This window comes from Pleurodeles waltl, chromosome 10 (genome assembly GCF_031143425.1).
Source record: "Pleurodeles waltl isolate 20211129_DDA chromosome 10, aPleWal1.hap1.20221129, whole genome shotgun sequence".
Taxonomy (NCBI): Eukaryota; Metazoa; Chordata; class Amphibia; order Caudata; family Salamandridae; genus Pleurodeles; species Pleurodeles waltl.
This window is the reverse complement of record NC_090449.1, coordinates 666444589-666458673: the sequence shown is the minus strand read 5'-3', so window position 1 is coordinate 666458673 and position 14085 is coordinate 666444589. Positions and strand designations below refer to the sequence as shown.

The 14085-nt window shown below is 39.9% G+C and overlaps 1 protein-coding gene across 2 annotated transcripts in view; it reads left to right on the top strand.

Moving 5' to 3' along the window:
* Positions 1-14085, top strand: part of NCAPG2 (non-SMC condensin II complex subunit G2) — a 269347-nt gene that overhangs the window by 30766 nt on the left and 224496 nt on the right. For both annotated transcript variants that reach the window (XM_069211162.1, XM_069211164.1), the window contains 4 exons: positions 549-737; positions 2816-2930; positions 4720-4877; positions 11139-11273. In XM_069211162.1, coding sequence (XP_069067263.1) covers positions 549-737; positions 2816-2930; positions 4720-4877; positions 11139-11273 — 597 coding nt within the window. The remainder of the gene's footprint in view (positions 1-548; positions 738-2815; positions 2931-4719; positions 4878-11138; positions 11274-14085) is intronic.

The following is a 14085-nucleotide window of genomic DNA, read 5'->3' as shown; positions in this document are numbered from 1 at the left end:
AATTTGCTGTATTTGTTCAGTTCATGCGCGTTCCAATGGCCTGCTACATGTTGATTTCTTGTTGACGGGCCTACCCATTTTCCTTGCTCTAAAATTTTTTGGTTGTTGTTTGTCGTACTCGGGGCTGAATTTCAGGCGGAGGTTGCAGGTGATGCTACCACCAGTATTTCATTTTTTTCTTACTGCTGTTTATGTAATTGATAAAAATGAATGCTTTCAGGCATATATATTGATGATCCAATAATCTTGTACATTGAGGGTTGTCATTTGATGTTACCAATGACTTGTACTTTCTGTTATGGGCTTTATGTTGTACATAAAATATGAACATAATTTCTCTTTCACCCTATTGCGCATCAAGTTTGATCTGGTTTCTGAGCTATTTCTATTAACATGTTAACAGATGCTTTTCAAATGAAGAATTTCTGATGTTTAGTGACATTTGCCCTATGATGACAACATGGGTACACTGCATTTATTTTAAAAAAAAAAAAAAAAAAAAAAAAAACTGCTTGTTTTTCTTATTTTGCATTTCTGTTGCCTTGCAGAAAGATTCCTCTGACCCCTTCGATTTGAATGAGCTGCTGCAGGAGTTGCCAAGGAAACAGAAGGAACAGTTATGGGAGAGATTGAAGAATTTAGTAAGGGCTGTTTTGTTAGAGAATCCGGTGGAAGGATGGCAGCGCATTGACGATGACAGTGACGATGACATGGAGCTGGAGAGTTGTTCTGACATGGTAATGCTGGGCCTTATTTTCCACTGCATACGCGTCCCGAGCTGTTGTTCGGATTGTATGCACTCCTTCTACCTAATTTTACTTTTTTTTTTTTACTTCATCTTTGAGCATGAAAAGGCTAAACCTTTGGGGATTTCCACAATGTTCTTTTCCGCTAAAGCTCTAGAAAGTCTTGGACTCAATTATGTTGAATTATTCTGCCTACAGGTAACATGGGTCTGAAGTGCTAATCCTTGTTTCACATTGGTGTGCACCAACTCTGGCTGCTAGTGCAGTGTGCTGGATAATTCCGGGTTACTGGTGCACATTATTAAGGGAGAGTAGGTGGGCCTTTGGGTGCTCCACTGACTGCCTTTTCCCATAATGCACCTTGCCCAACCCCACTCTTACCCATTTCAAGCGCCTCCTTCTGTTTCTCATTTTCCTTTATGGTCTTTAAACTAACAATGGTCTTTCTCTCACCATGACTCCACCATTACTGTGTTCCTTCCTGTCTTAGCCTGTCCTTACTTTCTAGCAGTGTGGCTCATCTCTGAAAGTGATTGCCATCCTTAAGCATCCAAAGAAGACAAGTGTGGTGTATGTCTAATTATCAAAAAAGATTTTGATTTGCATTTGGTCTGGAAAAGTGTGTGCATTGTAATTAATTGAAAGAACCTGTTTGTACCTTGGGCGAGGTTATAAGCATTACAATCCATTTGTAATGGCATAAAATAAAACTACTCTTCATTTCTCATTTTGTGGCTGGAGTATTGAAATAGTCTTACTTTAAGAGAGCCTGCAAAACCCGTAACTGAAATTTGCACTGCCTGTAGGTATTTTAAATTGGAGTTAAAAGAAGCAAAACGTTTGAAACAAAATAATCATTCAACACAATTAAAATATTGCAAAAAAATAACCCATAGCAAAATGCTACATGAAATACATAAAAAGGGTGGCAAACCTCCACCCTTCTCCGAATAATATTTACTATTGTTTTTCTCACATTTGTTTAAAAGTGGAATCCTGTATCTACAATTGGTGGCCCAGGTATATAAAGTGCAAGTGATTGCATGCCACAAGAGCACTCTGAGCGGTAATCTATTACACTTACCTCAGTAGGACATTCCCACAATGTATTATTGGAACATGTGATATTTAAATCAGCCGGTTCTTGATGCCCTGCATATTCCTCTCTAAATCTGACTCGACCAAAAGACCTCATTGTTGTCCATCAACCTAAAGTTCATAAACGTCTCTACTGTGCATATGGCAAATGTTGAGGTGCGCTTTGGCCAGAATACATAGAAATGTAGGCTACAGATCTTTGTATTAAAGTTAATCATGGTTGTAGGCTTGAAGCCAATCTTATGGAAGCACAACTACCTTGTAGAATTCTGAACCATGCAAAATTGATCTAGTCACTTCAGAAATCTAAAATATATGCTCACATCACACACACATGGTGTGCTTGCTCCATTCATTTTACTTTCAGATGGTTGGTAAGCAATAGAATGTTCTCATTCCAGACAAGGAAGGTTCCTTTCAAGGTAATGATTAAAATGGGCAAACTTGGTTGGGTGAGTGCAATTTGAGTTGTGACGCATAAAGTCATCCTTGTGCAAAAATGTCTACTGAATTTATTTCTCACCTGGCATGTGCCACAAATGAATTATGTGGTTTATCACGTGATTTTGCCTAGCCATTTGTCTCACAAACACTAGTTTGGAATCTCCTATTAAAATTCAGTTCAAGTGGCTTGTTCTGGAACCGAGTGTTTGCTTGTTAGAATATAGGTGATTTGAAGGGGGCTCCTACACCTGTACTGCTGTGTCTTATTATTTTACTATGTACTTGTGACAAACCCTTTTATTTTCACTGCAGTTATCATGAACCTCTGATTTAGATTGAAAATAAATGTGATAGTGGCTGGAATATTGATGCAAAAACTGATGCTTAAGAAGCTAGTTTGGGAGATTTTAAGTGCCTATATAGAGTGAGGGTACACTTTTGCATTGAAATTAGGATTAGCATGTTGCATTTAACACTTCAGTTGCGTTTTGTTGTTTTCAACTTCTCTGTTTCTTCCTAACATCTAGAAACAAACCATGGCTGTTTTTCAAGGAGTGACAACAGTAGTTACTTATTCGGTTGCAGTGGTTGATGAAGATGTGAGCTATGAAGCACTAATGGAATGTGCTCTCATACTCCATGGTAAGATGTTTTACTTGGTCGTCCTCCATGATGAAATCTTAGTCTTGAGTGGTCTTTTATCCCCCACCTTCTCAGTATAAAAAGTTGCCCAGAAGAGGGTAGAAGTGGAGAAGGAACAAAGGAATGGGTAAAGGAAGGAACAAAGAAGTTAATAAACAACAGGAGGAATAAGTAGAGAAGAGACTGTGTGTTGACTAAATTGCCTACTTTTTATTCTGTATTCTAATTGTGGCTTCCCAAGGTGACCTTTTGTGTTCTGGACACATATGAGGAACTTGTGTTCAAAAATCCTCCCAGATTAGCAGGTTTTTTTTCCCTCACTCTGATTCATTAATGAACATTTCCACTCAAATATTGGAATACAAATGCCCTTAAGCGTGGGTGCGGGAAAATAGGCATTACCCAGGTGGCTAAGCAACAATATGATGAATACCCACAAACATGAATGGTTTAGGTGTTCAAAAGACAGTTTTGCAGATGTTCACCATCCTCTTTACACATGACAGTTTACTCCAAAAAGCTGCACCAAGTGCTTTTCAGGGAAGGACAGGATAGGGTAGGGTGCATCTCCATATTAAGTGGGTGGTGTGAAGTGAGGATTACCACAAAGAGAATTTTTTTTTTTCCCCTGGAGAAAGGAAATTGAGGAGAAACAAATGTTTTGCTCATATTGGCCAAATGAACGTCAGTAGATCGTCTATGCAGACTGTCTATTGATGCGATGGCCATTTTTTTTTTTATAAACATCCATGGACAATGCCCTCCGATCATTGTTGATGAGGCTTTTTAATTACCTTCCAAAAGCTACATTTTTTTCAAGTTCAAGAGATTCTCCTGCAGTCTGGGCATCCGAATTAAGCAGTACACTAACAACTTTACTGGAAGTGAAAGGAGAAAATACTGAGACCATTTTAATATGTTAACTGTTGCAATTCAATTTCTCAATGCTACTAGTGCTTAATCTGCACCACTATTTGCCGTAGCTTGGCACCAGCCTTTATTTCTAAACACTGATTTATGACCATCCACCACATGTGCTGGCTTTTTATTACTAAGCAGAGCTCATCATCAAACTTTTCAATGCGCTTTAACAAAAAAAAAAAAAAAACTAATAGGTCCAGACCATCCTAACTGCTTGAGGTGTCCTGCAATACCCCCACACTCTCAAAGTTGTATTGTGTGATGGTTAGTATTTGGTAGTCCTAACCATAGTGACTTCCTGTGCTATACCCGGGCCCTCAAGCGTACGGTTTTTCAAAGCATTGGGTGCACGTAAAATTATGAATGTCTTTCTTTCGTGCATTAGTCTCTCCTCTTCCTGTCCCTGAGGGTAGAGTCCAAGACCGGAACACCCTTGTAGACATCACAGCAGAACCCATGCCCCTATTTAGGTCCATACTACTCTTTTCGTATAGTTTGCTATTGCCCTCTCTACCTGCCCTCTATTTTGAAAGCTTGCAATTTTACTTTCCCCCCTTATTAGGTAGAGCGCCGCCCTGGGGTATAGGAGGCATATACGTTTCTACTCTTCTTGACCCTATTGGACACACCTATTATAATTATATACTCTTGGCAAGGTGATTTCTTCATGTTAAGTGTTACCTACCTTTTATATTAGTTTATAGTCTGACTTGTACCATATTGAATCTCGACACCAAATGTGGACTGTCTGTGCTCTTGTGTTTTAATTGTACATGCAGTGACTTTCAATAAAACAAGTTGTATTACAAGACACATTGTTTTGCATCAATAACTATGTGATGGTCTCTTTTTTGTTTTTTTTCAAAAGGTATTTTGCAGGTTTTACCAAAATCTGAAGGAGCCCTTGAGCTGGCCATTCAACACTTGTGTGAGGTCTGGTGGGAGAAAGGACTGACTGGAAAGGAAGACATGGGGAAAACCGCTTTTGTTATGCTCTTAAAGAAAAGCCTCTCGGAAAAAAGCACGGTATGTTGTGGCTAAGTGGATCACTTGTGTTCATTAAATGTTTATATTGGGTATGTTACATCCATTGACTGCATGTGCCATTGAATCCTGCTTGTTGAATAATTTGGTGGTGCCCAAATGCATCGATCATGTGTTTAGTTGAAGGAGAAAGAGGAATCGGAAAGCTTCAGTCCTGCTCTAGAACTTTAAGTTGTACTGAAGCTTAAAAATCTAAGTACCGGTTAAAGAAATAAGTTAGATTAAAAGTGTTCAGAGAAATTTGAGTAACTTTTCTCATGTTTGATGTGTTAATTTGAATCATGTGGACATATGCATGTAGTCAAGTGGTTCAAGCACACATGTGGACTATGTTGTGACTAAATGTAACATTTGGAAACTTATGCAGGGAAATTGCACGTGTCCGATTGAAAAGTGAAAAATATTTTTTTATTATTCCTCAGGCCTCAAAAAATTACAAATATGTTACTAGGCCTGCAGGTCGAGTAACTTGAATAATCTACAAAACCTGACTGCAATGGACTTGACCTGTAAAAGGGTCACCAATTGTGTGATCCTAGGCAAATATTTTAGTTTACAGAGTAGCCTTTTTCTTACTTCTCGCATGACTGCACCTTCAACTATGTGAGCTCAGGATTTCTGTTGTACAAAAAAAACTCATTTGTTTGATTAAATAGTCTGAACGTTTGCTCCATGTATAATAAAAATTGGGGTTTAGAAAACCTATTTATCTTTTTTACATCATCAAGTAAAGTGTTCTGAATTTTCTCATCACACACAAGTACAAAAAATGAGCTTTCACGGCTACTGAAATATATTTGGAAATGTTTGTGCAGTTGCCTTAGTTATTTAAGTGTTGTGTATCAGGAAAAACCTGGCACTCTACAGCCTTTCATTTCACACTCTTTGTGCAGCCTGTCAGAAAGTGCGCCTTAGAAAATCCTGGAACTCTGCAGTTAGAGGGAAAATTAATTGTAAGAAGACAAATTGACTCTTGACATCTGTCTCTGAAGACAGAGCAAATGTGACAAAATTTAAAGACGTCTTTTTTTCTCCTTCACTTTCTGACTGAACCGAACACCTGTTCTTTTGTAACGCGCCAGAAGGGGTGCTTAAGTCCTATAAATAACTTGACCTGATAAAATATGACTCGCCCTAGCAAGTGGATGAGTAGATATTTTGAGGCCTGTTTCTGCACTTTCCAATGTACTGTTATACAATGGCAGAAAACCAGCTCATATAGGGATAACTGGTTACAAATGTAATCATTGTTTCCCCAGGTTTATCGAGGTAAAGGTGTGAAATGTATACAAGTCATCTGTTTCTGTTTTGTGAATCAGTGTAGGAAAGTCATCCTTTTGTGCCCTGATCACCCCTATTTTTGACTGATGCTGGTGATTACTAACTCTGAAAATGCCCTGAGCTCTGCTAACCCGGTCCAGGACTAGTGCTCTGTCCTCTAAAGGTATATAGTAATTGCTGTAATTCTAATTGACAGAGACAACCTACCTGTAAGTCCCTACTATATGGTAGGGCATGTAGGTTTAGAGACCACAGTGGATCTAATGCACATAAGTGTGCACTGCTGTGGTGGTGACTGGTATAATTTCAAAGGTATTAAAATAAAACTATGTAAAAATTAAACTTTGGAATTAAAAGTACTTCCAAAGCCCAAAACTACTTTTTTATAATTATTAAGGCGCTATATAGGTCTACCCTAGATGCCCCAATGGTAGGCTGCATTGTTATAAAAAGTAGGAACAAAATAAAAGATGTTTTATATGCCTTGAAAGGGAAACCTTGTAGTGCTTATAGCTCCATAGGCTAACACAGGGAGACTTTATTAAACTTAATAAAGTGTAATAGTCTGAGTTTGCTCGGGAGGTAGATAACAAGTTCATTCAGAGTATCAAAATAATGGGTACAATAAATCCAACAACTTGCCAAGTTTGGCTTTATTATAACTTTTGTAGGAAAGTTTTAGAACTTACTATCCTGAAGTTAACTAACGTAGCCCCATGGAAGCCTTTTCTGATTGGTCAGCTTTTGACAGCCCGAGCAAAGCTGCTACCTGAGTAGGTGTGAAGAAGTCTGGGGCTGAAAGAATACAGCCATTTGATGGGAGGAAATTTACTTCCCCGGGAAAGCCAGGGAGAGGAAGGGGGCTGGGGAGATAAGCTGGACTTCAAAGGCAGAAGAACATATCACAGGCCAGTCTGTACCTCCTTGATCCCCCTCCAGATGGGAGCCCTCCCCCTAGTTAAGAGAGGGTCTAGAAAGTGGAGTGGAGCACAGCACAACACAACACAACACAACACACCACCACCACACCACACCACTTTTTTGGACTGCACAGATACCTTGTGGAAGACTGAGTTGTAGCCCCCAAAAGGCCATTCAGAGTCTCTGAACCCTTGGCTGGTAATACTGGACATTTGTCTCCCCAAAGGAACCAATGAGCAACAAGATCTGAAAGTTTGGAAACTTTCTATTGCTGAAAAAGTGAGTCAAACTGCTGTCGTTGACTCGCGATTTGGCATAACTGAGCTGTTTTGTTTTGCTGAAAGTTCCAGAGCTCCTTGCCATTGACGTCAAGGACAAAGACTCCCAAAGGCTCACCTAGGCATTGCGCTGCAGCAGGTTGCCTTTGCCGAATCGAACCCTGGATCTGAGGAACCTGCAGACTTAATGTCAAGAGAAAAGCTCCAAGAAGAAGACTAAGTCCAAAAGTAAACTTTTGACCGGGACCTAGCATTCAACCTATCCGATTCTCGCTCCATTGCGGTTGGCCTAAAACTTTGACTTTGTCCTGGTCCACTGCAACTGGCTCTTGAAGCATTTTGTTTCTAGAATGCACATTTGTTTTATTTAATCTTAAACAAATCATATCTCCAGTTCCCTGTATTGGATTTTTGTTGTTTTGGTGTCCTTTTAAAGATACAAATATTCTCTGTTTTAATAAATTGGTGTTAGATTTTTATTGTGCTGTGTGTTTTACTTATTTACTGTTTTGGTGGTATTAAATGCTTTACACATGCCTGTCTCCTAAGTTAAGCCTGACTGCTCTTTTGCAAAGCTCCCAAGTGTTGAGTAAGGATTAAATTGAGACTTGACTGGACTTATTAATGATTGTGGTGTTCTTACTAGCTGAAGGTAAATGCCTCCATCTACTAATAATCCACTTTCCCACAATGGGCAAACTTGTTTTCGATTTTTCTTGTATATAAGTGTAGAAACACATCTGCGGTAGTTGCCCTTTGACACCTCTTGGACACTCCACTTTACTTTATTACCTTATGCTCGGAATGCACATTTATCCCTTGTAATTTACACATGTTTTTCTTTTTGTGAAGTTACATATTTTAGTAATTTGTGCACTATTCAGCAGCAGGTATGAAGTAATGCACCATAAATGTCTTAATGCACTGTACTATCAAATCAAATCCGCTTTATTTCGGTAAAAAATATACCATAAAAGCACAATACAAAAATGCTTAAAAAAAAGATTAAGACATAAAATCATTAGCTTTAAAATAAGGCATTACAGTACAATAAAAAAATGTAAGATCCGATTTGAGTATCCTCAGTGCTGGTAAACAATTCCTAAAGCCCATAGATTTGCATAGAGGGATGATCCAGCGAGCCCTCTGGGTAAAATATCGGGGCATTGGAAAAGAACATGCATGATGGATTCTTCCTTCCCGCAACCCATTGGGCATAACTGGGACTTTTTAGCTGAATTGGACCATTTGTAGGTGAGCGTACACAATGGGGGAGGGACCCTATTCTAAATCTAATATACAAGGCACGTGCGAGTGGAGAGAGTATTAAATCCATGTAGTGTTTGAATTCATAATGGCATATGAATTGTAAGAAGTGGCAGTCATGGTGGAGGGCGACCCTTCATCTAGGTGCAATGTTTGAACATTTAGCCAGTAAGCATCCTTCAAGATCTGAGTGGCATTTTTCGGAATAGAGAGAGGGTCTGTCCAGTAGTTCCCCAGCCCGACGATGGAAAAAGTCCACTCCACATAGTTACACCACTTAATTGTGGTAGTAGCACTAGTGCTCACCAGGTTACTCAGCCCAGTTCTGTAAGGAACCAAGGAATCTGATAACCAGATCCGAATCCAATACAGAAGTGGACTTAGGACGGCAATATGAATAATGGAGAAGAGATTTAAGTCCATTCGGATTGGCAGGGTCGGAGTGCTGGTGGGGACCCTTAACAGCATCATTAAGAATGAATTTTCCACTTTTTCTACGTCCTCCAAATTACAGTGGCCCCATAATTCAGCTCCATATAGGCCCCCCTGCTTGAGATTTTTATATTTCTATAGCGGGGTGATGGCAAAATTTGTACTTTCAAAACTCACATGGATAAGCATATTGTCTGGTACATTTTTCCTCCTGCTCTCACAGGTTCTAACGCCAACCTCTCCACCCACACAAACTTTGATAGTGTAAACCCTTAAATGTGCCTGCTGATGATTTACATTTGCATTTGTATCTCACATCTGTGATCAGAGCACACTGGTCCAGAAAACGTTTAATTGTCTTCGCTTTGGTCAAAGCTCACTTATTCACTTGCTTGTAAACAACTAGTTAAATACAGAGGTTGTTCAAGCAATTGAATACTCAAGTTTATAGTGCTTTACCAACGGCTATGGTGAAGGCATGGCTTCAAGGTCATATGTTCTTTTAAATTATGCTTGTGTGACTTCCTAATGTGTTGCACAAACATGCTCCCATATATCTGTCCCAGAAACGACTGATCTCGGTGTTAGTGCCCTTTTAGTAGCTAAGATATCCATATGTTCAGGTAGCAGAAATTCCTCAGTCATCAACCTTTGTTTACTCTTTCAAGAAGGAACTCCAGGTATTCTTATTCTAACAGTTCCTTGACTGATCTTCTTTGCCTTGCCAAATTTTACTTACTTGCCCTCCAAACAACTGTTGTTGACCAGACAAACTGGATGACCACCCCCTGTAGCTGCTTACAATATAAAAAAAACAATTAGAAAAAGTATTGGACGACTAAACCAAGGTGAGAAACAGACCATTTGTGCATTGAACAAATACTGGCAGCTTAGAGGCCTGTTGCTGCACCACCTGTAGTAATCATATGATCCAGAACACTTATTGCCCACCTCTAAAGACCAGCTGCCAAAGGGTCCAACATTATAAACAAATATTTAAGATAGAGAGGAAACATAAACAGAGAAAGTGTAAGAGACACTCACTCGAAAAACCAAGCAAGGCAAACAGATCCTTTGTATTTAGTTTATTTTTAAGCTTGTTTTTTCGTATGTGTACAGAAAAATAGCAGCCAGCACGTTTCACCCTATTACGGACTTCGTCAGGGCGCAGAGCTCAGTGTAGAAAACAAACAAAACCAGTCAAGCCGTCGGTATTGGCAAGAAAAAGCCAACATCCTATATACACTTAATGTATGAACTGCCTTTACTCATGAAGCAGGTAATTTAACAACCCACATCAGGTTTCTATTGAGTTGCTAGAGTCAAAAGTCCTGTTGTCCAAGCAGTGTTCGACAAACTAACCGCGTCCAGCATCTCAATGTATGATATGCAGTTTTGTGCATTGTTGGGTGTCGTACTTGGCATATAGCGGAAAGTCTGCATTGGGAGAGTGCTAAGTGGCATGTGAAACCTGAGCCCACTCAGAGGCTTAGGTCTCTAAAGCCTCATGTCATCAAGGATAGGTGAAACACCAATACAACAAATTGAATAATTGCAGACAACAACCATAAAACTAAGAATCACAAAACTACATTAATAGTATTGATGTGCATGAACTGGCAGAGAGGGAAGTCAACAGAATCGTGATCAAGAAAAATAGGTGGGGGCAGAGAGAAGGGTGATTTTAGCCAGAATGCACTTCCAAAAACTATACAGTGGATTGTGGTGGAAAGACAATTCACAGAAGATAATATAACCCATTGTGTGTTACCATGAATGTCTTCACAAACCTCTTCAGTGTTTGACTTTAAGACCCTTCTGCGAGGCTTTTGGTTATTCTTCACCGTGCCCTGATTGGCATGGTATGAATTAAGACGAGTCTGTGAAACCTTATTGTTGATTACAGTTGCTGGAAACACTGCTTAATAAAATATTTAATTCAACTATTGCATCTGAAGGACCTTGTGGGGTCATATATGAATTAGTGAGAGGATGGTCCCTTTTTATGCATGTTTTCTCAACGTTTACTGTTTACCTCACTTACTTTGTTACCTTTGTGACTCAGGGGGCTGATCTGGGACGTCTTTGGCACATCCACCAAGCGCTGCTTGCGTTTGAATATAACGACAGGGAGAGTAATGAAGTAAAAGACTTGCTACAGCAGTGCTTCATGAACATACAGCACGTCAAAAAAGAAGAGGTTTGTTGTCATTTTTTTGGTTTTCACTAAATAACCATTGGAATTCACAGTAACAAATAATGTTTTTCATGATGTCAACATTTGTAGTTGAAACCATGTAGTGAACAAACATAATGCCTGCAAAGAGGCACACAGCGGACGCTCTCACTATGCTTCCTAGTCATCATCAAAGGTTGCATGTTTTAAGATTTTCATTCTAATTTTCTTTTGTGGTTTGAATTCAGCTAGTCTCTTCAAAATATTCTAGTCAAATGTTTTCAGTTTTAGATTCTTTTTTATAATTTTGTTTTTCAAATCCCAACAGCACATATTGTCAATGGATAAACAAAACTCCTTCCAATATTTTAAATTGTAAACATTTGCTATGAACTATGCATTGGTGAATAAACAATAGCAGTTTATATTTTATCCCTTGTAAAACTTCAACACAATTCTGCTCAGAAAGAATTCATGCAGTGAGCACAATAATACATACGCATACATATAAAACCAGAGTCTACCTAATTATATGTATAGTAAACCTACCTGGGTTTTTTCAGCCAGCCCACTTCATCCATTGGTCCGTTGCTGTGCCCTTCACATTTTTCTTCCACCCTGTACAGCCTACATCCTGGGTTGGTGGGTCAGCCCACTTCAGCAGTTGGCTAACTTCACTGTGAGTTATGGCATCCTATTTAGGGGTGGGCAGAACTCGCAGAGTTTTACTCCGTGGAATTCCACTGAGTTACCGAAAAACTTTGCAGGATCCCGTGAAGTTAAGCAAGCGGCGGAATTCTTGTCTGCCGGACATGCTTGTGTAAACCATTTGTTATATATTTATAATTCTTATAATCGATGGAGCAGCATTATAGGTCACTGGATCAAAAACAAAGGATTTTAGTACAACACACATCCCAAACAGACACATTTAATGGTGCTCTCATACGTGATAATGTACAGAAAGGGTGCTCAGTTAAATAAGTTACATGCTACATCTACATTGCAAGCCGCGCAGAACCTGTGTGAATTGTGTTCACACGCGCACTAGGCACAGTGGGGCCACGATCATTGACAGACGGGAGCATTGGGCACCCATCGACATTCGTGGCATTGCAATGCAGCTGTTCCCATTCAGGAAATAGAGCTTAGGATAGAGAAACAGCACTAGATTCAGCGTGGATCTAAAAGAAGCGAAATAGGAGGCAGGAAAGTGTGGAAAAGTCACCACCTTTTAAAACTTGTGAAGGGTCTTCAAATGGCCTTGTTGAAATAACTGGGAAAAGCAAAATTATACGGAGGCAACACAAGCACAAAGACTTCAACGCCTCGCCATAGGTAGTAAGCGCTATATAAATACAATTTACATGTAGTTTGCCCAGACTCTGACACTGTCTCCTTTCTCCATGATCTCTTAAAAACGAATTACAAAGCAAACCGGGAGCTCCAAAACACAGTTAAAGCACACTCCACCTCCTTCAGCTCACAAGAGAATGCAACTACTCCTAAAACTCGAGTCTCTCGGAGTCCTGTCACTGCCCTGCCATGCAGCTAGAGCCATCCTGAGCAGCAGTAACCCAGCTGCTTGGAGTTTCTGCCTGCGGAGTCCACTTACTCCTTGGTGGGAGCCGCAGCACACACTAGCTTCTCTGGCTCCTCTTCCTGCCAGCAGGCCCCCACCTTTCCCTCATAGGTGGCTCTACTCCTCGGCCCGTACGCCCCCCCTTCCTCCCCCCCCCCACCAGAAGGACCTCAAGCTGCCCTAGCATCCTCTAGTCTTGTGATCTGCAATGTTCAATTCTAAGCTGTGAAGGAAGCTGTGAAGCCTGTCTGGGGCTGAACGGAACAAGTTACTTCTCTGTCTCCTGCTAGTGCTTGGCAAGGCTGCTGAAGGGAAATACTCTGAAATGTTCCATTGTTAAACTCGAAAAATGTTGCAGCCTTGGGCTTTAACGATGTAGTATTTATTTTTGTTTTGTATTTCTACATGGCTCAGTATTGTCAAACCTAGGGGTGGGCGGTAAACTCCACCACGCGGTGGTTGATGGAGTTTTTGCAGAAGTCCATGCTCCAAGCAGCGCCTGGAACGGGCAAAATTCTGCAGTCTCCGCTGGCAGAGCGGAGTTTACCACTCACCCATAATTCTATTCTTTCAAAAACAGCACATCCACACAAGTTAGTTCCCTCCAGTACCAGAGACTACTATGGCAACATATCCTTTGTGAGGCCATACAATATTTTCGCTTTTTAGCCAGCGCTTATCTTGTATATTGGCAAGTGCTTGGCAGTTGCTCACAAAGTTTTAGGACACTGGGACTCAACAAAATAGCTTTAACGAAGCCCAGCACCAGATCTGTTGGCTTTTCCGATGCTTGTTCAGATTGTTTCAATTCCTAAATTAAATGTGCAGAAAAATGTTTTAGTAAACGTTTCTGTGCCACACATGTCCAAATTAATGTTGGCTTTCCCAGCTCATGTGGAAAGACTTTTGCAAGGCATTTGAGTTATTTTTAGCATGGGATAATTATTTTGTGGGTGGTAGTTTGAGGGGAATAGGAATTAAAAGAATACATTTCACTACTCCCCCAGTAACGTGCAAGCTGTGCGCATTAAAGTACACAATGTAATAACATTTTTATGTGAATAGTGGTAATTCAAGTCAACCTTTTCTTCACCTAGTTCTAATAAACCACATTTGTATAAATGTGTTAATCAAAGCAGAACAGATTTTATAATCTATTTAACCATTTGCCAGATATTTCATTTTGAAAGCACATTTACATAATACAAATCATTTTCAGTGTGTTTTTCCAGAACATTAGGTACGAGTATGCTT